Source organism: Argentina silus (assembly GCF_951799395.1).
Source record: "Argentina silus genome assembly, chromosome: 1".
Classification (NCBI taxonomy): Eukaryota; Metazoa; Chordata; class Actinopteri; order Argentiniformes; family Argentinidae; genus Argentina; species Argentina silus.
This window is the reverse complement of record NC_139655.1, coordinates 31,042,250-31,068,825: the sequence shown is the minus strand read 5'-3', so window position 1 is coordinate 31,068,825 and position 26,576 is coordinate 31,042,250. Positions and strand designations below refer to the sequence as shown.

Sequence of the window (26,576 nt, the reverse complement as noted above, 5' to 3'; positions counted from 1 at the left end):
TGAACTACCACTGGACTGGCACAATTTCAGAGTGTGCTTTCTTCGACTTGGGTGGGAAATTGAATACAGTTGTTGTTTCAACATCAAAACACAGCTGCTGGGGTTGAATGAGGGGCGAAATGATATGCAAGTATGTTCAATTAGCATAATAACAGTCAGTTACCTTGTGTGGACAGTCAAATAAACCCACATGTTTGTGTCATGTTGAGAAGGATTTGTTTGTGTGTTAATGTGTTCATTGATTGATTTTGAGGGATCTGACAGACCAATAGGGATTGACAACTAACAGAATTTACCCAACACAAATACCAACAGCTATCAGGTGTCTCTCTAAATAATGGAGCCAGGAAATAATTCCAAGGCCGTATACAGCAACTCTGCTCTTAAAGAGCTACTGGGTCTGCACACTTTCCTTCCAGCCTAGCACCAACCACGCTGCATTCAATTTCTTGTTGTCAGGACTGAAGACAATGATCAGACAATGAGTGCTGGGCTGGAGCAAAAGTCTGCACAGCTATTATCTCTCCAGGTCTGGAGTTTGAGAGCACTGTTTTGGAGACATGTATATCATTTGCAATGCCTGGACTAGCATTGCTCAAGACAGGGCAGCTTATTTAGATCGTGTGTGAATCCCGGGGACCACAGACATGGTTTTAATCTTCCCAAGCAAAAGCGCATGGGTGCAGATTGGTCCCCAAGTCCTTCAGACTTATAAAGAGACAGTGTGGTTATTTCTTATGCTCGGCTGCCATTTTATGGAGGGATGCTCAGTGAAGCGTTTAAGCACTCCGGCTCAGGCCCTAGTGTAAAGCCATTAATGTAGTGTGCCGTGGATTTGTGAACGACGTGAGGATTTAAATATTCAGAACTAAGGCTTGAGGTTAAGGGTGACATCGTATTTTAAATGGGAATCGCAGAATACCATGCAAAACTACATTCTTCATGGACTTTATGGATAAATTCAATTAGGGAATAAAATAAAGGCATACGTTTAATGGTTTTGACCCTAGAAATGTTTTATGTGAAAGGGGAAAATGCCAAGGAATTTGGATCTTGTCCCTCCAAAAGCCTTCAACTGTGGTCCAAGGCAAAACAACGCATAGAAAATAGAGATAATATTTCTCAAGTTCTGTCCTGGGATTCCCCCAGGGTTGCACATTCTAGTGCAGTCCTAACACACCTGACTTAACTACCCAACTAATCATCAAGTCCTTGAATAGTTGCACCAGGCATGTTAGCGCTGGGCTCAAGCAAAAATGTACAATCTTGCAGATAAGCCCAGGACCGGAGTTGAGGAACACTCTCTCATAGGAGCATTCAAATGAATGCACTAATGACTTTTGTTGCTATATTCAATGAGGCATTTATCTACTTACTTTTTCACCCTTTAGACCAGGAACACCCTATTGAGAGAAAAAAAGATGAGGAGGTCAATACAGAAAATAAGTACAGTAGTTGAGCAAATGCTCAAACTGAACATGTGTGCCATGCAGTGCTACAACACAGCCTTATACAAATATACAACTAAAGCTCAAAACAGAACACAAATCAACTCCATGTTTACCCATAGGCATCAATCCAGCAATATCCAACCAAGTATTGGCAAGCACAGTAGTGGGCTAAAATATGCCCTCTCCAAGGGGAGCAGTTATTTTTCACTTTTTACACAACTGTTTGGGAGGTAATTGGATGTGCTACATTCCAACGTCTGTTAATCAATGAGCAAAGACTCCTGGGTGGGCCCTGTAAAAGGTCATGGGTGAACAAGAGTATTTGAAGGCAGGATGCAGTCAGTATGCACGGTAATAGTCCTAATGAGTTCATTCGAGCCCAAAGTTTCCATCTTTTCTGTACCAGGAACCAGTATGCTGGGGATTTCCCCCTTTGAGGACCACTTACCGTAAAACGGACATTGGAGAACCGATTCAATACGTGAGCTCCCTCAATGACCAACTGGTGAAGCAACATGGGACCAGGGATTAACAAAACATTGTTCCAGGGGCCATGATACTAAACTGTATAATGTGAAGAGTACATGGTGTAATCTGTTTTAAGGGCACTGTTTTTGTTTTTGTGGCCTGTACAGTACTGAACAATTCCAGATTACCACTACCCCCTAGGTCAGATTAATATATAGTTCCACATACACTGTAGACAACTCCACCCTGGGCACTTGAGAATCCTAACAACTGACATTAAGAGGCAGCATAGAAAAATCACCGGTGAGACACTTGGGAATGCTGCAAGTTATCATCCTCCAAGTTGCCTGTTCACAAGTTCTGACAGACTTTGCTCAGGCATGGTAAACCACTGTCTTGCACAAACCTCAGAGAGAAAAACATGGCTGGTTGTGCACTGAATAACCTGTAGATTGATATAAAATTGAGGCCTGTATTTATGTTGTTCTCAGTACAAGAGTCTCAGAATAGCAGGGTTGCAGACACAGACTGTGGTACAGTACATTGGCACACCATTCAACAGAATGGAAGGGCTCCAAAGGTATTCCAGCCCTTCTCCTCAGCCAAGTTTCACAACACTGTGCTGAAGCAATAGCGCTCCAACTGGGTCTTCACCCTTTCAACCCTTCATCTGTCTCTAGTGTTCAAGTCCCAGTCCTAATGGGTGATCCCAATCATGTTGGAATGAGTGGCAGCTATTTGATTGCCAGAAGTCTGATTGAACCCATATCACCTGTGGTAGGGACTGGGAGTATGCTTATGGGAACTGTAGTTGTCCTCCTGGAACCTCTTCATATTTGAAGGCAGAGGATGGGGTGTCCATGGCTGGCCTCCCTATGAAACCCTAAATAATGTCGAACATACTGCTAAGTAGAGAACCTGCCATAAGGACCATTACAAGGAGAACATGTTTATTTTTCTTTGGAACAGTGTATCACCAAACAGGATAACTCATTTTTCCAGCTGACTTCAATAAATATTAAGCTCTTGATTTTCTGGTTCATAAAGAGAGTTAAAGTTGTTATAGACTGTGGTGATTATCAAGTTAGTTATACCATGCTTATTTCAAGTCTATCTTTCTCTATGAAAGAAAAAATATTAAGGTATTTCTAAATATTTAAGATTTGATTTGGCAAATTAATTTACCTGCTTTTGACACACTAGTGCACCACTGTTCTATGTACCAGTATCACCATTTGGGAAACACTTCTGTAGATCTGGAAGACAGACATACTGTACTGTAGAGCTACTGTAGAATATGTATACATTGGACAAAGCGGGGGAATCAGAGAGACAGTTTTAATAAAGTTGACAAACATGTTTCTACTGCATTTCTGTTGTAGGAATACAACAGAATTACTCAACAACATATCACTTGGGTTTTTTGTTGCGCAGGAAAATTGCCTTTGGGCAACTACAGGAACCATTCACAAGCTGTTGCCACAAACGTATAAAATGCTGGACTGAAACATGATGACCAATTGCAGCTTTAATGCATGCCTGTCTCACAGATTTTGCTGGCACATTCAAACAGTGTTCATTTCTGTTAACAGAGCAGTTGGTTCACAAGCCTGCTGTACACATTAGTTAACAACTTCTGGGCACCAACAGTTAGTGGAAAGAAATGAAACTCTTTATATGACTTAACATTTCATTAAAGTGGGATTGTTTTATAATAACTGTGGAAACATGATGGAAATGGCTTCTAGGGTGAATTCAATTTGAACCACCTCTCTCCAATTTACTAGAAAAAACATATTGAATTCACTTAAAGGTGTTGAACTTCTTTTTGTGTGCAAAATGGGGTGAAAATGATAATTCCCCTTTTTCTTATCGTGGGAAAGAAAGGTAGACCTCTAAAATGGGACTCTACTGTATGTACAGATACATTAATCTGCTTCAGTGTTATAACTAGTGCAGCTCTATAAAATCTTGGTGTAACATACATAGAGGGTCAAGTCAATTTCACCTCATTTCAGTTCAGGGATTGGATTTGATATGCAATTATTCTTAAATTATAATTAAAGGCAAATAACAAAGAAGAAAGAGGAAGAATACACTTCAACTCTACTTGTAATGCCAATGTATTAGTTGTAGCAGTAATATACCGGATATCCCAAATACAAGAATACATTCACCTCGCTACAACAAGGGCCTTTGGCATGTAGGTGTATCATCAAAAGTTTCCAATTCATCAATGCACATTAATGTACACCATTTCATGGTGATCCCTGTCACACATTTGCCCTCTCAAACTCAATAATAGTTGGTGTCCATTTGGCAGCAATGTGTGGCGGAAATGATTTCACCGACACAATCCACACCTGCTCATTATGCTGTAGCGGTTTGCACATCACTTGGACAGGCGGACGTCCACTGGAGCAGTTCCAGTGAGCTCTGTAAGTACATTGAAGGCCTTTTATTGAACTACATAAAGTGATTCTCTCCAGCAAAGATTCTTTTAGTAGCAAGGCAGGAGTGCTGTGTGTATCTCTTGGTGCCTCCAAGAGTGGGTTCTAATCACCACCTGTGTATAGCATTTGCCTATTGATTTATATAACAGCATCCCTATTGTACTTCAATGCATCATCTACGGTACTTCAAAACCCCACTGAGATTTATATGATACATTACTTCTGAAATAAATCATAATGAAACATCCTGTTCTTAATTCTATTTGGAATATCTTAAATCCATAATGAACTGCAGGATACATTTACTGTCTCTGTACATGTTAAAAGAAACATCATGTCCTCCTGCTGTGAGTGGCCTACAATACGTGATTGTTTTTAAAAGAGGAAACCCCTGGCACCCTTGAGAGAAAAAGGGGGGAGAAACATGAACGTGCCTGTGAGGAACATGAAAGGCCTGGGGAAACAGAGCCAAAACCACAGAGAACCTGGGGAACCACCGACCCCACCGAACAACTCCAATCTGATAATGTAACTTTCCCCACTTAATATCAATATACAACAATAAAAAACTATGTTAAATAAAACATCTTGGCTTTCTTTGGTTACTCTTCATATGTGGCCCTTGCACTTTATAGTACAGTAGATGCAGAGTGAAATATGGAGTGGCGTACAATCAAACCTTTCCAGGACACAGCCTGTGTTTGTCTGGTTGGCTTGAGTACAGTTGGAGAGACTTTTTCAAATCAAACTGACTGGAAGAATTTTACCTTAATACCCTTTTGGCACCCTATGACCAAATATTTTACTTGAAACATCCTTCACAGACATTTTTGCCCTAAGTCTCTGTATCATTTGATTGGACACCCTCAATTATCTGTTTCTTCTCCCCCTTGATATTCAAGAAATAACTGAAGGTTTTATTCTCATTAGCATTGAGGGAAACAGCTTCCCTAGACGGAGGCCTGTAATCAACCATGCAAGAGGGCCTAGCCTGCTATTATCACTCTGTATAAAAATCCAGGCAACGGACTGACTCACATGCTGGAAAAAATACCTAGATGGTTCTGTCCTGTCAGCCCTGTTTCAAATGCTTAAAGGAGAGGTCAGGCCACTGAATATCCATATTTCACTTGGTTATTCTGCTGTAATTTTCCCGAAACATGATGGATGAAAGTTTGACAGCACTTGCCTCCGTCTGGAGCACGAGGGCTGGACTGCTTCCACGTCTTTCACTGTTGGTGACACGAGCAAAACCATTCTCGTGGGTTTGGCCGCACGATACTAGTAAAAAAAAGTAAGCGATCCACCTAATCCAGAGGGATGAATAAAGTCAGGGATGGGGATTTTTGCACTATGTCTGTTTGGTATTGGTTTTCGTTGGTGCAGCTTGTTAACTGTGTTGAGACGCAGCAAATCAATCAATCAAACTGAGCTTACGTCCATGTAAAGAGAAACACTGCCAACTGCATTGGCGGCTGGTGGACACTGTTGGCCACATGGAACACATTATTACATCCTGAGGCACTGGCATCTTGAAGCACACAAGCTAATGACTACCACTTTTACAACCTCTTTCTTTACAGCCATCTACTCTTTTTTTTAAGCAGCAACACAATATAAATGGACATTGTCCGTGTGGAACACACAACAACACAGCCCTCATGGGCACACAGGGGCAAGGACAATAGTGTTGAATCGAAGCCAAAACAAGGCCCTTGGAGGAAAAGAGCTTTGTAAAAGTCGCAACCTAAAAAATAGTTAGGAGTTAGGAGACTCCAGCACGACTTGAGTCCACCCTCAGTCAGGTGACCCTCTGTGCTTGCAGTCTGTCAAACCCAGCGGGGGTCCCAACTCTCCAATGGGGCCCACATGCTTGCAGCAATGCGCCTGGCACGCTTCATCGACAAAGGATACCTGCTTCAAAGGAGGGACTTTGAGCTGGAGGCACTTATGGTGTCATTGCCCCCCCCCCCTTATAGGTAAGAATATGTACGACATCCATGGCAGATCATAACTTATTCGTCGCTAATAAAACTGGGGTGGCAATTGTTGTAAAACATGGCCGTAAAACAAAAAAAAAGGAGTAATTTGAACTGGCTGCCACCTTAATGAAAATGGAGTTGGCTAGTAAAAAGGTTATATTGTATTGTGGTCCATCATCCACAAGGGTCACAGAAATTGTACCTCAATGGACACAAATGGGAAAAACTCTGAGGAATTTGAAAGTTTGGTATCCTCAAATTACACTTTATGGTTTACTGAATTCGAAAATTGATTCAGATCGTATATCATGCATATACCTGTATGAACCACACTGTTTAAATTCAAGCCAAACTTAAAGGAAAACAATCTGCAACAAAACTCCAGGAATGTAGTTTAATCCAAACATGCCGATCTTGTACTATAAGCCTGTTAGCATTCCTTGTAAGCTCTCTTACCCGCAAACTGTCTCATGAGAGCTCTCTGGATAAACAAACAAACTGATTATGTCAATAGTGAGAAGAGGTGGCGGTAATTGCAAAAGTGCATTTAGCCATTTCCGGACAGAGGACTTGATGAGAGTATCATTGCAAGCAATACCTTGGGCGCATTTTAAACAACATGCACGGGCCTGAATAAAATCCACCTCACATCCATCTGTTAGTTCTGTATGGGAACCCTCAATCATATTACCGTGGGCCCCGGGGAACTTTTTTGGGGTGGGAAGTTAATGGGGGACAGGGATGTGAGTAATCAGAGCAGAATGGGCAGGAGCGGACGACCACAAGTGGCTGGTGTTTGTCGGAGGAATCTGGATACAGAGGTTAGGCAGGGATAGGAAAACCACACTGGAAAACTGACTTGGGAATGGCATCTGGTTCCTATATCCACAGTGTATCACAATTAGCCTGCATAAAATGGCTTTAATGTCTGTGTGTGTGCATGTGTGCATGTGTTTGTGTGTGTGTGTGTGTGCGTGCATGCGTGTATGCGCGCATGCGTGTACAAGCATGTGTGTGCATATTTGTGTATGCTTGTGTGTATTTATGTATCTGCAAAAAAGTAAGCCCTGCTCAGCAGGGTCGTGTCATAAAAGTCCTTCAGGCCTCGCTCTCTGCCGGTTGAGCTAATTAGCAAGGTCACCTTGCAATTAGGGAGGTACTGTAGAGCTGGGGAGACAGGTCTGTCCTAATGACGTAGGCCTGAGGGGGGTCAGCCTGAAGGGGATGAGGCCAGTGACAAGGACAGCTCGTTCCTGCATCTCCTTATCCACGTCTCCAGTCTGCACCGGGACCCTCATCCTGTCATTAGTAATAGCCTCTAATTGGTATCCACACATAGTCACAGCAGGGGGATATAGAGAATGTGAGGACAAGAGTGGAAGGGGTAGTGTGGGGGGTTCTCTGTTAGCTGGAGTCCCATTTATGAGGGCTGATCATTTCACCATGAGATGAGGGAGGGACCACCAGAGGAGTGGCACATGATTAAACCAATAGAAAAAGCTGTTGACTATGCTGCTGTCCCATGCTTACATCAATCCACATGGAAGGATTTCATTTTTACAGAAAGCCTTGTTTTCAGCAACCATGGAGAGATCTACCCAACTAGCACTGCTGGTATCATTGATTTAACTACAGAAATGTTAAACCTTTTTAAGGGGTGAATATCACTGAAATATGGGATCGATCCAATTTCTACAGTTTCTACAGGACATGCACCAGCTCTGTGCTTCAAACACTAATGATGTGAGGAAAAGACTTAACTCTTAATGTTGTCACATCCACTGCCAGCAGCGCTCCCAAGGCAGGGTTGCCCTTGTGAGCAGCAGTAAATGTCAAATAGAACTACTTTAAGGTCTCTAAGTATTAGTCCCTATAAAAGCTTGTTTGAGTCTGTTTGTGGATGTTTATTAGACTTGGGGTTCTTGCAGTATTTACTGTGCATAGCCTACTCTAGGGGGTGTGGGGGTGGTGGGGGGTTGGGGTCTGGGGGGTATCCTGAAGGACACCAGTTTGAGCTAGCTCACAGAGCACCATGAGTCGGATGAACAGGCGCCTCCTCCTCCTCCTCTTTGCTCCTTCCTCGGAGCGAAAGTGATCAAAGTCCAGCTGGAGTATGTTTTATTAACAGGTGCAGCACTGCAGTGCATTATGGATGAGGGCGAGGGGGCTCTGACTCCCGTGTGTCACCCCCGTGCCTCTAATCCCACCGCCACAGCTGCATAATTCATACGCCGTGATGGATCGCTCTCTACCCACGGTGTCAAAATCACTGATGTTCTGTGAACAAAAAAAGGGTCTGAAAAGACACTTGCCACATCTGTCTGTACATGCACGGAAGCACAAAGAGCATTCAGAGTTCAGGTTGATTTGTTAGTAGGCTTAGTCTGTGTGGATATTGTTCATGTGTGGATTACGGAATACTGTGTTAAAATGTAAATTAGGGGGGTGATGCAAGTGTGGAAATAGAATAGAGACAGCAGCTTGGGGACTGAGTTTGATCCTTGGCTTAGTGCTAAATGGTGTGCACGCACAGTGATGATGCTCAGGGTGACCTGAGATGTTTCAAGACAGCCTACATTATGTTGTGTTCTCCCTCAAAAGATTTGGAGAGGGCAGAAACAGTGAGAAGTCCTGTTGAATAAACTACAGAAATGGTATGTTCATGCTTACAGTGATCTTTGCTCTGCTTCACAGGGTTTGGTTCTGAAATGACTGTATTATTTGTATCTTGGTAGGTTGAACGGCCAATGTTGTTACTACAGTTATTACAGTGTTAACACAGGTATAGGACATATGTTACAGTAGCAACTCAGTGTTACCATGAATGCTTTCATAAGTCCATATCCTGCAAAACATTGTGTTTATTATGGCAACTTTTTGGTAAGTTTCATTATCATTATCTATTGTCTATAGTTCACGCATGACTTCACAAACAGAGTCTTGTCTGCCTCAACGAAGATTGCAGCCAAACAATTGTCTTTGTTCCCTATTTCCTTGCCTGAGACTGTACCAGAATCAACAACTCAACCAGTTAATGCTTTTCCAATCTGTCTCAAGGAAGATTTACGATTTCACATTCCCATAATAACCCATCATCACTTAAATGACAATAATCTCCACATGATCTACGTAGATAATCAAGAAGGAGGAAAAGAGAGGGAATATAAACGAAGCAAATCTCTTTTCCAACTCCGAAGGCTACACATGAGCAGAAATGAAATATGTCCAAGTGATTTCTGATTGAAGAAAGCCAATCGAGACCACAGGTCCATGTCTATTCATTAGTGTTAAGTGACAGTAAAGCCTGGTAGAGAGGTCTGCAATGAGAGCACCAGGGTCCGTTCAGTTCACTGGGTATAAATTAACCAATGTTCCAAGAGAGCCCCATCGAATATGCATGGCGATGTCTTCTCCAAAAGCCTGGGGTGGGCATAATGAATAACAAACCACATGAGATCACTTATTTGATTTTTTTTTTTTTAAACTGTCATTGGCATTTTATTCAATGGAAGACAATGCAATTTGCAGAAATCTATAAGTAGAGGGAAACAATATTCAGTCCTTTTATTTTAAAACAAATCAGACTTTCATTGGACTTGGATTAGATTTGGGGTTTCTGGAAATTAAAGTCTTCTATGGAAATCAGACCCTGGTCTTCTAACCATTCTTGGGTTTCCAGGGTATCCCTCTGCTCTTTACATCTCCCTTTAAACGAGGACCTACAGTACAAAATCTGCCTGCAGACTGTACATCAGGCCAGGGGGTGCAAGACATGCCAGGGGAGAGTTGAGAGGATAGGGGAGACCACCTGCATTCACTTACCTCCCAGACCCCCAGGAGCAGACGGCGCGGAGCAGCAGAGGAGGATTAACTTACAGTACGACTTTTACCGCTTGGTTGGCACATACAGTGCTATTCAATCGCACTCGCCTCTCAACTCCATAAATTCTTTTAACAGAGCACACACACGGCCCGCTTGACCCGGTTACCACTACTGTCAGAACCCCTGGTGGTTATATATGGGTTTGCCTTCATCCTCTGAAACAGTTCTGAAAACAGAGTTTTCCATCTGTGGAGTCGAGTGATCCTGTGATCGCAACACATGTAATGAAGCGAGACGTTCTTTTTGGGTGCAGGGGCTGGCAGGGAATAGGCTTGGTAGTGGGGTTATTGCAAACCAAACCATACTGGCCCAGATGAGAGAGAAAGGTCCACTATTAGGGGAAGGCATGGATGAAAATATTATTTTAATCATATAGTCAGATTACATGGGGCAACTGAAGGTTTTATACAGCAAACACAAAGAGCTTGTATTTGTGGTTGGATTTGCCGGATTTGCCATTGAGCGGGTGCAAAACAAAATAGCTCTACTTTGAAAATAAAAACAATTTTAACAAGCGATTTGCTCAAATATGGTGTTGCTGCTAGAATCTGCTACATTCCCATGAGGATTATGAGGTGTTTTATAAGTTGATGGAAACATCACTATTGTAGGTTTCTGCAGCACAGGGCTGGCTTGGATCCAGTGTATTGTATTTGTTGTAGATTTTACCTTTGACCATGGCTCATGCTTACACTAAGAGAGGCTGCCAGGTCTGGGATACTTACAGAAGACCCTGGAAAAGAACAGACACAAAAAGCAAAAGTTAGTACACCTTTTTATAGGTCAGAAATCAACAGCACATTCATGCTGAACTCCTTATCTGTTCATAAAGCCATGCAACTGCACAAGTGAAAACCTCCACTAACAGCCAGTTTAAATATATACATTCACTCATGTACAGTACAGCATACCAGCAGGGGAAAGTAAGTGGACAGACAGAAGCGACAGCTCTACCGGAAACACGGGTCTCAATACCCACTACATACCGGCATTATATTTCCACATAACTGCAAAATCACGCCTTTATTTATACACTGGCATTTAACGCTGGCAGCGCAACAAAACGCGCTTCCCTGGTATCTGCTTTCCACCAATGACAGGGGGCTCGGATGGTCACATGACTAATTCTTTTTGGAGGTACTGTAGCTCTGATTTCACTGCAACAAGGGGTTGCGGGCTTGTTAAAAATGTCCCCCTTTTTTGCGAGGTGATACTTACAGTCCTTTCCCCAATTACTTGCGCTCAAAGGGATCTGCACCGTGGCACATCAGAGCTCACTTGAGAGCCCCGCAAATCATTCTGGGTCTTTGGGTTCTTATTAGGGAAGTCCAGCTGCTCCACCTAAAAAGGCGGTGGGACTTCTTTTACAAGACTTATTTCGCTGTACTGGTCTTCCTTGTGACAGAAGGTAAAGTGCAAATTGCTCCTGCAGCTGCAGCACTTGAGGGAGACCCCATTTGAGGCTGCACTTAGATGCTGCTGTTTTACAGTTCGTTGAGTCAGGCTACTTACTTCATGGGGTATTTTGTAAGCAGGTAGTGTGTTGTTGACTTGTTTCTGTGTTGTGCACAAGGGGAGTGAGTTAAGGACACACAGCGAGTGTGGAACAGGAGGCAAGACAACCATGTATAAAGTGGGGTCTAAATGTGCAGAACATTTACCTTCATATCAGCACACACTATTGTTTACCACACATTTGTATCATTACAGTACATCCCTGAAAACAACACTTGGGACAAGCTAGCAATGAATCTGAAGAAGTTGGGATGAGATTTGGCTAAGAACTGAGGCTAAGAACAGAGGATATAAAGTGGAATCCTAGAACTGCACCACAGCTTCTCACAGATTAAGGACAAGAAGCCTTAAAGCCCAGCATTAATGTTCCAAGGAAGCCGCAGATCCAGGGTGTAATTTCATTTGATTGCCTTTTAGTGACCATCCCCAATCAAACTAGGCCTGTCTGTCACTGAACATGGATAAAAAGCCTATCAGACGCATGTCAAATTATATGGGCCCTAATAGCATGTTGAACAATCCATCATCAAAGCAACTCAATGCAGCCTTGTTATCCACCAGCTGTTATCACGTGTCTCTACAGTAGCGGTGCTTGTCATTTCTCCTCCTCTGTGTTTGCTATCCTGTTATTGACAACATGAAGTCACCACGTAAAGATGTAAGGTTGGGGACCTTGTTGGGCAGTATGGTGCATATGTCTGCTCATGTGATGGACAAGTCGTTATCACCCTCTAAGTGACACAGAGGTTATGCTGGGGTATTTTGCAGCGACAGCTGCATTGGGAACACTTGCTTTTTCCTACAAAATGATATGGGATATCTAGATATGTTAATTGAAACTAAAATAAAGGTATAGTTCCATGACCGTCAATAACCCTAAATGATTATCAATATATCTCCTACATTAAGTTCAACTGAAGCTGTACAGTAATAGTCTAAACTGTGGGGGCAGGTATCATACATGAAAGTGTGCCACAAAGAGCTGTTAAGTTTCACAGGAAAAAAGGAAACTTCTGAGGCAGTCCAACACTGACCACCCGCTCAGAAACAACCACAGGCTCAAACTGTGGTACATAGCCGCAACATGGAGATGTTTGCCCAAACAGTCAACCTTAGCTAAAGGCTCTTCCTTTCCATAGGTTCACTGTACTGTAAATAAACAGAAAGGTTCCAATGAAGTGTCCCTTTTGGTAGTAATACTGTACTTAGATAAATACCATGTTCATTTTCCAGTTTCTTCTCCTCTTTAATTAACTGGTGACTTTGGGACAAACAAGACCAGATGAAGGTGCGTTCAGCTTGGTTTAATAAAACCATGCCTACACATTAATGTGTAGTCAACTCTGTCTCTATTCATTCCACTTGGTTAGTGAGAAACATGACTTAAACAACCCTAAATACTGGCTATATTCTAAATACATGAGTGTTGCGAGATTCAAAGAGGAAAACATGTGCATTTGCTAATATAAGATCCATAGACACATTCCATAGACTTGACAGGGCATAAGAAATACAGTGTGTTTCTTCACATGGCAGACTGGATTTATTGAGTCACCTGAGTAATGCCTCATTAATGTTTATTTTTAACACAGAGAGGGTGGAGCTTAACATTGGATGGCTATAATGCAGAACAGTAGCTCACTGACCTAAGTACCAACAAACTAATGCCCCTCAAAGGCATTTTCATTGATTTACTTGAACCTTGGTAATCTACTATATGAAAATAGTTCCTGAGCACTAACCACTGCAACCAGTTGTAAATAATAAATAATGTACTACTATATAAAGGGTGCCTATAAAGGTTATAACAGATTTGGAAAAGCACTAGATTTAAGGACCTGTTACAATATATCCCCCTTTATATGGTATGACATTTGATTACACATGATTTATCATTAGGCTTTTATAAGTATTACTTTTGTTGAAGTGTGACTATGCTCCCTGATGCTAATCACTATCCAGAAATCTGTGAGGATGGCAAATGGATGGCAGAGGAGAATGACAGACATCATCATAGGCCAGCCGTGGTCTATTACATGGCGGGTTAAAATGAAACACGTTCTCTCTGGCCTTGCCTTAGATGACCCTACCACAGTGACTCACGTGAAGTGCAGTGGAATTGGCACGCGTCCCCCTGGCCCACAACGCGCTTGCCCATGCAGTGGTGGGATAAGGCTATTATCCATAACACAATGGGGCGGATTGTCGTCTTATGTTTTCCATTGTCTGCTCTTAATAGACCACTGTGCTGCTCAGGACATCATGCGGTACACTTGTTTGCTTGTTTCCGGTCGATTTGTTGAGAGGAAGTTATTTAGATTCTCAGCATTTGTCTGAGCTGATGACAAAGTGGAACAAAGTGTTGGTGTGCTGCTTTCACACCAGAGTGCCATTTGAAATTATCTGGCATAAGTGTTTCGGGGAAGTAAAGGGTTGCATAAACAACACTGAAGTCACTCAGAAACTCAGTCAACTGGAACATTGAACCGTCGTCTACTGTGTCTGTCAAATGCATTTTTTTTTCCCTCCTCTCTGGCTTTCGAGTCATACACTGGAATATTATGTAAATAAGGAGAGCATAGGCTGAGAGCCACACCACGTTGATCCATGTCTTTCGATCGAGACTGAAAACACAGAACTCTGTGCCACATACAAGATTTTGAAATTAATTTGGTGAGATCAAGCCAGAGAGGGAAGCAAGAACGTTGAATTCAAACAACAGAGACTGTTTGAAATACGGCCCCAACGCTGATTAACTTTCATTCGACTTTAAAGCAGTCAATGGAATTAGCGGTTATACCCAGTCAAAATGATCTGTTTCTTATATCAGGGGCTGCCTTCATTTCTTTGGCTGTAACCTAACCAATACCTTATGACTGTATCTCACTGAAAACAGGGACCTGGCTTTGGCCTGTCATACTCATTTGTTTTTATGAGAGCAATACCTTTGGTCCAACAGATTGGCCCTCTTCTATGTCTATGAAGTCTCAACATAGCAGTGCCCGCAAGGCTCCAATGTCCATTATCGCTCACCATTAGCCCCTGGGCGCTGTGGTGTGTACGAACTCGCCTGCCATTTATATGTTCCCCCTGCTAATTCCATTTAGTATCATTTTCAGCACTCCCTATCTGTGGGAGTGTTGCCACAAACACGTCTCCTCCCAAAGGAGCTGGGTCTGGCCTGAACTGACTTTGATGAGTCATCTTAGGAGAGAGAGAGACTAAGAGAGAGAGAGAGAGAGAGAGAGAGAGAGAGAGAGAGAGAGAGAGAGAGAGAAGAGAGAGAGAGAGAGAGAGAAAGAGAGAGAGAGAGAGAGAGAGAGAGAGAGAGAGAGCGTCTGACTTGGAGGTCCCAGTGAACCAGTGAACTGGGAATGGACATAATACAGAACCAAAACTTGTAATTGCAAATGAGATGGCAAATCACCCAGCCTGAACCACCATATATGAACTGGAAATAATTTGTCCAACTTTCACCGAGTGTGCACACAGAATCACTGTTAATGTTGAGAGTGGCTGCTCTATTGAGAACAGAGTATCTGCAATTAGGCATATCTAACAAATGGGTTTTCCCAAGTGAGTTTTGGGAAGGTATATGGCCAGCCATTCAATGAACATACATTACTGTTGCTATGGCAAAGAAACAGTGCCTTTTTGAATACTAGAATAAAAAATCTGACTGACAACTGAATGCACCAAGTATATGTTGTATATGTGTGACATTAGGAATGAATGGCTGGTCTTTTACACTAACACACATGCACATGCACATGCACATGCACATGCACATGCACATGCACATGCATACACACACACACACACACACACACACACACACACACACACACACACACACACACACACACACTTACCAGGTTCTCCATCTCGGCCTCTCCTTCCCCGCTTTCCTGGCGGTCCTGCATTGAGAGAAGCACAAAACATTTTTGGTTAGCACTTTTTCACTTCTTATTATATTCTGTAATTTACGTTTTGCATTTCAATGTCCTTGGGTTCAAAAGAGGAGAAGAAAGACCCAGTGTCAAAATATTGCTTTTATATTTTCTATGCACCTCAAAGTTCCCAAGGTTCATTAAGTATTTAGGCGCAATTTAGACAAACTGATGTGGAAACGGGGCACGTACTCTGTTGCCGCAAGAGTGATCCTCTTGGTTTCATCTCTCTCTTTTTCTTGGTGTTATTCTTTTCAGCTTGGATGCCTTGATTTCTAATTTGTTTTTATAACAGTCATTTTCAGTTTGCCTCTCCCCTTGTGCCTCCCATGAACAGCATCAATCTGCTAATGCTCAGCCAGAAGAGTAAAACAATTACACGCATTGTTAAGTTTTACATGCTGGAAACTTGACTGCATTGTTCGTAGGTAATCTTCAGTGCTGTGAACTCTGGAGAACTTAAGCGCTGCTTGCCCAAAACTGAGCTTACTCATGGGGGAAATGCTTTGCTATGAGTGACGGATGTTGGAAACTAAGGTTTGGTAGGTGTCAGGGAATCTGTGTGGGTTATGGCTATTATGGTGTGTAAAAACATACATTATAAATCATGTGATGATTTACATATCATTAAAGCGGAATTATTGGCCCACCTTTGTTGATCCCAAAGTATTATATATATATATTATTAACAGACTCATAGATATCCTTATAGCAAGCTTAGATTTACTTCCTGGAATAGTCTCATGGTGATGCGTTTTGACACATACTGTTAAGCATCACTATGAGACTATTCCAGGAAGTAAATCTGAGCTCACAACTAGGATATCTATAAGGTATGTATGCACAAAGTAATTGTATTTTGGGACCATATCAATGGTGGGCTGATGAGAATATAAAAATATTTTTTTAAGTAAAATTCCACTTTGAGTCCATTATGATTTAGTCTGTAATATACTGTATTTGTCTATGCATAATGAAATCATTTCCATTAGGTTGAAGTGACTCTGCTACTTTTCACAACTTTAGCTCAGAGTGTAACTAAGGTAAGCATAGACCCTAGAACGAGCCTGCCATGTACAAGTCCATCATTATCACCAGTTTGGAAGAAAGGTCTTATCCAAACCAACCAAGCGAGACAGACCTAACTGCATGATTTTCACCACACAGATATTATCCAGATCTAGTTTCAGATAGCAACAGTGTGAACAAGTATCACGTAAGCCGTTTTGTAAACTCATTTTACCACAGTTCTGCCAACAAATGTTTTTTTTTTTTTTTTTTTCAACATAATTAAGGAGGAAGGAGAGGGTTGCAAAGTGGTGGCTTGCACAAGGAGGTTTTAGACGCTTAAGTCCGGCATTAATCTGCCAAGGTGTCATGTTCTGAATTACAGCACACTGCCTCCAAGGGATGACTCCTTCACTCTGGTCTAGGATCAGCAGCTGTAAAAGCAGTCAGAGGCTTGGGTATGCTAAAATGTTATAACACCAAGGTAATTGCTAATCCAAAACCACTGCCCCCCCTTTTTGTTTGGATGTGTCAGCTGCTTTGCCTAATCAGCTTTCCATGCTGTATGTGCCGACTGTATGCAGTCTCCCTGCTTGTGTACAGTACTTTGTAACCGCAAACTGAAGAGAAATTCAAAGCTAAGAGAGAGAGAAAGAGAGAGAGACATCCACTTTTACTCAATAGTTGGAGATTAACGACGTCCCAGATGTAATAGACTAGAGTGTAAAATGCTGGCTTATATTGCACCACTGTATGACGTTTGGTTCCCAACATGTTCCCACTGTTTGGAGCTGGCCCAAGCTCAGACTCAGATTCAGATTCTGCTCGCTTGGGTGACGTCCAGCACAATATCAAACCCTGCCAACAAAGGCCCCAGCCAGGGCTTAGGGTATGAAGCCACAGGTGGGGAAGTTTGCTTCAAATCTTTTAGCACAGCCCACTATGTCTTTGCATACTGCAAAAGTCAGAAATCCAGGTGTCTTAAAATGTTTTTTTGTAAGCAAAATTTACAACTCAACGATGAGACCAAGATCAAGATATTTAAGAATAACATTTTATTCATGATTTCCGTGTCTGATGAATGGCATTGACTGAACTCAATGTCATGTAAGGCCAAAGTGTAAACAAAACAGTGGCTGTCATATTCAGGTCTATACAATGAATTGCCATGAGGGACATACAGTTAGTGCCATAAGGAAGCCATTGCATCCATTTCTGTGACAGTAATACTTTGTGACAGAGGCTTCAGTGAGTTGGCTGTCACAACGGCATGAAGCCATCAACAACCAATGCAAGGTCTCAGATAATATCCTTTGGAATGAGCTGAGTTGTATTCACACATTTACTGCCTTTTCAAGTAAGTGAATGGTTAGAAAATATGTATTTTTGCTGAACCGAAGAATGCAATTTGTCCCAAACATTGATAGTTGTGGCCATCTTTTACAGTTAGTTACCAAACCCACACAGACCATAGTCTGGTGCCTTTGGCAGGGATCCCAATCAGATCAATCCACATCCATTATTCTCACTTGGTTGATGGGAGTCCTTGTGAACTTATTGGAAAGTTTGCATGGAACTTTGCTTTATGCATTGCTTTACACAACAAGAGAATTGACCACTACTTTGTATTTTCAACTGTCACAAAATATACAATGTGTTTAGTGTGGATAAATGGCCTCAGAAATGAATGTTAAGACTAGAAACACACTTCAAAACCCCAGTTCTAAAATCCAGTTAAGTAAGGCTAATTTATGCAGTTGGCAGCAAAGGGGGGGGGAGAGGGGCTACAACATGTAACAATCATCAGTTATTCTTCCAATAATACAATATCTAGCATAAAACCTAAAATGTCACTATGTATTGCCCATTTCCCCTGATAATACCAGATCATCCTAAATTCAACAGTGTTCAATTTCACTCCTCTTCCCTTTTTCACAGTCCCAAATAAATCAATTTGATATAGCCCAGTCCAGCCGCTACATCAACAAAACAAGCATTGTTTCTGAGCATGATACAAGTCCTTAATCAGATCATTTAAAGCTTCTCTCTCGAGGAAATACAGCTTGTGAAGGCTGTGCCAAAAGTACCAAATTGGATACACGATCCAATCTCCAAAGTAAATCAAGTTTGAAGAGAACTGGCTTGTGGTTCTATGAGACAGAGTGGCAAATTGCACATTCCTGCATAACATGTAAATGAATGACCTTCTCTGTGATTGCAGAATATAGCACATAGTTTGTATTGTCCCAGACTGAAATGTCATCAGACAAAGTTGACAAGCAAACAGTGACGTCAAGGCAAAATTAGTTTTGCCTCTCAATAAGGGCACTGTGCCTTGATACAGCTTCTCTTGACATAATAATGCAACTCTTGAAACTTCATACTGTAGACTACTGTCTACATATTGTGCTGGTATCATACATACTGTAGCCTATGTGATCCTGTTGAATGAATGAATCACAAACATTAGCATTGGTATGATGTATCCAAATGTCAATGGAAAAGGCTTTCTCTCTGCTAAAAGTAAACTAGAATCCTAGAATTCACTCTGTTGTTAATAACCAGGCTGTCACCCATGTTAAGTCAACAGGAGAACTACATGAAGAGTCATTTTTAATTGAGGCCTTTTGGTGGTGTGGAGGAGCATTGCACAACAGACTGTCATTGTGTGGACGTAGGCTGACCAATTGGTTTCAGATATAGATAATAAAGGTATAATCCATTGTCTTACACACACACACACACACACACACACACACACTCCACACTGATAGTTCAGTGAAGTTAATGCAAAGTAGCTTCGCCCTAGAATGATGACACCTGACATAAGACAATGGATATAACCATGTAACAGCTCAAGGAAGGACAATGTACTGTAACTGTTCTCATGTTGTTCTCAGCCTGCCCCTTTGTCTGTATTGTTGCCGTGACGACTTCAACATCTGATGACTAGGAAAATGAGTATGGTATCACACGCACACACACACACACACACACACACACACACACACACACACACACACACACATTTTTCATGGGAAACGGACTGTGCTTTTAATAGGTCCAAAATAGGTAATAGATATTGGTTAATGAGATAATGATGAAAATAAATCAATTCCAGCCACACAAGGAAACACATATGCTGTTGCTTTCATCCATATATGTGATGTTGCCTGAGAATTACGCATTTTCCCAAGGGGGAATTTTGAGGTTATTTTTGCTTTGTAGTCAGATTCAATTAATGTAACCGATCACCCCATTTCATGGATACTAAAAGGGCTGGAGGCTGACCTTATTGTTTACAAATGATTATATAATACATTATGCGGCACAAAAGTTTTGGGGAAATGCAATGGCAACACCATACAATTGCCAAGGGATGTGAACATTGACATGCAAATGTTTGGTGAGTGCTATTTCGAGCCATTTCGAGCCATTGTCGAGTACACTGTAACAATATCCACCTTTTCTCATAGAGGTCTATGTGCCATTGAAACTTATGTAATGGAGAAAAGTATTTTGCTAAAACAGCTAATTTGGGGGACAATGATCAATGATCACTTCCAATGATTAATGGTTGTGTTTTAAACTGGTGATTCAACATATACAGTACGGAAGCTTTCAAGTCATATGTTTCTGTGACCAGTAGCCAACACCGCTGCTCAATGGCCAGGAGCCTCATCACCAAACTAGAGACTATGAGTGTTGCTGTGAACATGTGCACGTGGCTGGCAACCTGACAACATGTCAACATACTGAACCTCTGGCTCAACTCTATAAGATGTCTCTCAATCACAAACCGAAGACCTTGTTTATGTTTTTCATAGACAAGGTTCAGGGTTTACTGAGTGAAATCTTCACAAGCCGAGAGTAGGGGCGGCTTTCCAGACAATATGGGACTCATTAAAAAGCCATCCCACTCAACCCTTTATTGAACAGTATCTTGGCAAGTGCCTTGCACAAACAGGAGGAGAAAAACAGAAGAACAAGGATGCTGCATCTGAGCACTCCACTCGTGTGCATCTCTCTACGTACGGTATCATTGGGAGCAGCTTCTATAATGTCTTTGACATAGGGAATCTTGGATGGGATCCAAAGAATTCCCTAAGAGGGCAAATGCAGGTTTTAAATGGGTTTTATAGGGACCAGTGGGTTTTCTAAATAGACTCCATTACATTCCACTTAACCCATCAACATGACCTGGATGAATCACCAGCAGTTAGGGTATCTGGTACAGGATAGGGTTTATATACAATGGCTGGCTTTAAAAAAACATATTTTACTTTGGACTTTATGGAGGAGTTTGGCAAATTGGGAGCATTTTTGATTCATGGTCCTTGTTAGTCTGCATGACAATGAATAAATCAATACATAAAATGCTAATTTCTGAACATGGGGTCCACTTGTCTTGGAGAAAAATGTAAATTAAACCACTTTATTATCAACATTGTCTGCGACTACTGATGTTTTCAGGGTTTTAGTTTTTTGGACGAGGGAAGTGAGTGTTTGGACGCATATTGTGTAAAACAATATGAAATGTGAAAGCTGACAGCCAGGCTGTTTGTGACAGGTTGGCCTCAAACTACCTCACGTTTTCCCAGACAAAACAGATGGGAATGAGGGAGTACTCTGCCTCTACTGTTAAAATCAGTAATTACCTTCCTGAGCACAATGAACGCTCATAACAACATGCATAAACACACACATAACATGGTCAGCATTGATAAAACATTTCCTGTTTGTACGGAATACAGCCTAATGAACTTGCCAGACCACCCCAAGGGCATATGGTCAGAAAGCTGTCTTTCACTTTTCTTTTCTCTTTTACTTTCTCTTTTAAACAACATCACTGACAGCAGCTATTCAACTGTTATTAAACACTTTCTGTGTCTATCTGTTTTATTTAAAATGCTGCATTGGTCAGTACTACAGCAGATTCTCCTTTTTGGCCTCTTAAAGAAACAGTGTCTGTTTGCTCACTATAACCTGCATTTGACCTGTTCAATTAAATAGGTCCACTGTTGAGTTAGCAGTGGGCCTATTTAAACACATGGGAAGTCTAATGCAATTAAAATCTGCAAGGGGAAGGGACAGGACTGTGTCTCCACAGTTCACTTTCGGTTCAATCTTACAGTCATCTGTGTTTGTCATCTGAGAGGAGAAGGGCCAAGCATGTTATCTGTTGAAGACTTGATACAGGAGAGGTCACATTTGGCCTGGGATAGCACAGCCTAACTCCCAATAGCATTCTGCATGAGAACCCCTGTGTTTTAACCTCAGGGAGAGAGATAAAGAGGAAGAGAGAGAGAGAGAGAGAGAGAGAGAGAGAGAGAAAAGAGAGCTAGGGGGAGAGAGACAGAGAGAGAGAGAGAGAGAGATTAAAGAGCACAGCAAAAGGGAATAGAAAGAGCCTCCCATATCAATACTGTTACCTCTGCTCTAAAATATGTCTCAAATATGCCACAACCATTGTTACAAACTGCTAGAGTTACAATGCATACTCTAGTGTCATAAAGCCGCAATGTAACTCGGTTTTCACCCTGCATGTCTGTGTGTTGGCTTATTATTAGCAAAGTACGCCATCAGCCCTGTGTATTGGCATTTAATGGCTGTTAGAGATTTTGAGGTCATCTGAAGGTTTTCAGGGTTGATGCAAGAGCTTTGTTGTCTGTGGTCAGGCATCATATGAACTCTTGACCCCCTGTGAGGAATTACCTAAATTAACTGTGAGATACTATCTGTTGTTTGTGATATAGATCAACTAATGTCTTCTGTGTCATCAGAAATTCTCTCTATCAGATCATGGCTCCAACTCCTCCACCCCCCTTCCAAAACAACCAAGTACTGTAATGTCACCATTAATACCATTTCCAAGAACTTCCATCATTATCAACCATTTTCTGAAACATATTTCCCCATTATGCAATAATCTACTTATTTCCGACAACAAAAAACATCATTATAACTATTTCCTGAACACGGATGACTATTATAGCCATTTCCTAAGCCATACTTCACCATTAAACCCATTGCCTGATGGTAACTTCACCTGTCAGCAGAATTGTGCTCATATTGTCTCCAGACAGTATGGCACTTTGTCATGGATTGAACACACTGGAATCCAAGGCAAACTGGGGAAAAGTGTACAGATCCATAAAGGTCTAAAGGCTGGTCTCTGTGTGTATTTTGTTTGCCATGTCTGGTGGCTCATTTGGTAAACAGGTCGCCTGTGACTCAGTCTAGCCAACCACAAAACACGCACATATACTGTAGTACAGTACTTTACACACACACACACACACACACACACACACACACACACACACCTTGGTCGGAGCCATGGAAACCTGACATTGCAGTGCCATGTCTTTATGAATGACATGAATTACAGTAGGCTAACTTTCCTGTTACTGTAATTTATCCTCGGCGGCAGAGTATGTTTCTTTTATCAATGGCGCCTCTGTCTCTACTTTTAATAAATGTATTGTTATGACTGGTGAGACTGGTGTTTATACTGCTCAGGAGAGTATGATATCTGAGCTGGAAATGTGTGCTTCGATTTACATAACTGGAGTAATGCAGGGCGACTCACTGATTAGGAGCAGAATTAAAACTAATGAACAGTCATGAACAGTAATGAACAGTGACACTCACTCCACATAAGCTCATAGCAGTAATCAAACTCACTTTTCAATGGCTTCATTTTTGACAATTAATATCTGAAAATATTTCATTCTGATACACAGGAGTGGAATGGTGTGCAATGTTGTTGTCATTATGCCTGTGTGAAATGCATTCATGTCACCAACATGACATCTGTTTTATGTCGGCTATTCCCAAGAACACGAATCTCAAACTAATTATATCAAGTAGCATTAATTACTGCATGTGCATAGCAGCCACTGATTAAAAAACAAACTAATGATGTGTGGTTTTTACAAGTTTCCCTGTGTGTACTTCAGCTATAGTCGGGGGATGTCGTTATCCTTGTATAATGAATTCATGGTTGCCCTGATGGATTTGTTAATGTAAGTTGTTGCTTTTTTGGAGGGAGCTTGGGCCCAGGTCTGCATTTGTCCAGATGCCAGCTATCAGTTAATTAATCCTTGAGTTCCTCCATTAGCCTTCCAGAAACATGTCCATCATTCCTTGCCCCATTAGCTCTGTGTTGGGCAGATTGAAACTAGTATTAAAAATACATCTCTCCTATTTGAACTACTAGAGAGACCAAAATAGCCTCCACCCTATGTCACGCTAATTGCAGATGCTAAAATCCCCATGTATTTTCCCTCTGTCTCTCACGCACAAGAGTTCCTGATTAGGAAGCATTGTGTCTTGGCAAACTCTGGCATGCCTTTACACACAAATCAGAAAAAGGTGATGTAAAATTGCAGCGGCTGAAAAGCATTAGAGATAAAGAAGCAGCTCTTCTCAAACCCATACATACGCACACATACGCACACACACACACACACACACACACACACACACACAGAGGAAGACAAATGACATGGATAGGTCTATGGCCAACAGGCACGCTTGGATCATCAGCAATCATGCTACGGTTCAGCGTCGAAGCTGGAGCGCTCACGACGAGGAAGTGGGGCCTGAGAGAAGTCTTTTCATCACCTTTGGAGATCAATGTGTTTTCCTCTGGCAAGGGCTGAGTGCTGGGAAACTTGAGTCCCACCCCGTGCGCTCCGCGGTGCAATTATCCTCCCCGCAGTACTCTGCGGTCGCCCTGGCAGCAGAACACTCTCACTGATGGGGGAGGTCAATAATAAACGGATCGATCGGCCAAACCCCGTTGCCATACAGCACAAGTTAAATTGGCACGAGCAACCGCTTTGACAGCTATATCAGAGGGCTCGGGGGCAGGCTAGAACTCAAACTCATGTGTGGCGCACACAGAGAGAGGGAATGTTACGGTTCGGACTCGGATGAGCAACTTTACATTCTTCCATGAATATAAAGGGAGAATTTCCAATTAACAGATTTCATTGGAAAATTGAAATTGATTTCAATGGAAAAGGATAACATTTTGCGATCACTCCAACTTGGCTTAGTCTTGATGCTACGCCACAATCCACAGAGAAACTTAATGGCTTCTTTTTTTTGCGTTACCCATGTTACAGCTTGGCATGTGCAACCCGTGTAAGCAAAGTTGGTACTTGGGAGTTTACAAATGGTCCACCAGAGAAAATTGTGAACAATGTTTTTTAATCATAAAATGGCTTGTTCCTGATGCCAAAAGGAGAAAGTTTAACATTGTATTGTCCTGAGACTGGGAGTGTGTGAAGATCAATCCATTAACACAAGCATCCAGAGGGGATCCTACATGAGTTGGTCACATTAGCCAGAGTTTCTAGGCACCTGTTGAAGAATCCTGTCAGCTACCTCGGACACAGAGGAAGGCAGACGCCCTGCTTATCCTGATTACCCATCACATCCATTACATCACTGACTGATTTAGACCTAGACAACCTAGTGACCTAATACTCTAATCAATAACTAATTAAGTAAGATGCTGAGATACAACCGAGAACAGCATTGCAGGCTGTGCAAGCCTCAAAGGGGTGCTAAAGAAAAAGGACAATTCTGGATTTGAAATGTTTGAATGTGAATCCATACCCCACTAGAGAGCTGAGTAAGAGCTTGGATTATACATTCAAAATCGTCCCTCAATGTGAGACTGAGACATACAGACAAGCATATGGAAGTGTGGACACACAGATAGTGAGCCTTTCCTGGGCCAGAAGCTGCTATTGAAGCTTACCGATGGAACAGTTGGTGCACATTCCACTGAGGCGACATCAGAAGTGTCATACATAGACCTGTATGTGTATCTGTTTGATGTTTGAGCATGAGTGTGTGTGTGCGTGTGTGTGTGTGTGTGCATGTGTGTGTGCGTGTGCGTGTGTGTGTGTGTGTGTGTGTGTGTGTGTGTGTGTGTGTGATATACCAATCCAGGGAAGTGAAAAACATTTCAGCCATAGAAATAGTTACAAGAACATTTCTGGGCATTGAAAGTAACTGTCAACAAGCACACCAGAACACAAATGGAACATACAGTGTGGGACTGGGATCAAATGATCCCCTCCTGTTCAAGTTCAGCTGAAATACTTTATCTGTGTTTAAGACCGCCATGGCTATTGGGTATCGTGTGGCCATAGTAGAAGGGTATGTAACTCAATAGCTGCTGCTAAGGGATGATGTGACTCCTGGCTGACCTTATACATGCTCCATAACACCAGGGGTCTGTGAGTGAGTGTGTGGACTGACGGGCTGTATGTGGACCTAGAGCTAGAATGTGGACCTGGAGCTAGAATGTGGACCTGGAGCTAGAATGTGAGCCATGGGGCCCCGACCTGTTCCAGGACTTAAGTCGCCAACTCTTTAACAAAGAAGAAGACGGAGATTAGAGAACAGCTCCTTTTAGCTCATGGGGGTAAAAAGGCAAGTGCTAGAATATAGACATACTGTACACTGTACAGCATTTTGTTACACCATAAGTGAAAGTTACACTTCTATGCATAAACATGCAAAATTCCAATTAACTTTGTTCTTTAGATAGGTTAAGGGGAGGTTTAAGAACAATTCATTTGAGTTTGCCTCATTTGAGTTCGCCTTATTGCACAAACCACAAATGGGTGACAAAGTTGTAAATCAGTGCTATGTAACAACAATGTGAGTACACTGTACCTGCCTGGTTAACTACCGTGTAAATATTCTACATGGTTTTAGCTTTCCTCATGCTAATGTGGGACTCAACAGAGTATCATCCATGAGCTCATCTTCCATGCAGCGTGAGAATCACAATCCCCCTGCAGCCCACCTGCTCATGCCACTTTCCTGGCTTTCTTCCA

General features: G+C 42.0%; 1 protein-coding gene across 1 annotated transcript in view; it reads right to left on the bottom strand.

Moving 5' to 3' along the window:
* The window catches only part of col25a1 (collagen type XXV alpha 1 chain), a 142,545-nt gene that overhangs the window by 46,805 nt on the left and 69,164 nt on the right, over positions 1 to 26,576 (bottom strand). The window contains exons 3-4 of the mRNA XM_083665343.1: positions 15,617 to 15,669; positions 1,377 to 1,403 (exon numbers count right to left, since the gene is read on the bottom strand). Of these exons, the coding sequence (XP_083521469.1) occupies positions 1,377 to 1,403; positions 15,617 to 15,669 (80 nt within the window). The remainder of the gene's footprint in view (positions 1 to 1,376; positions 1,404 to 15,616; positions 15,670 to 26,576) is intronic.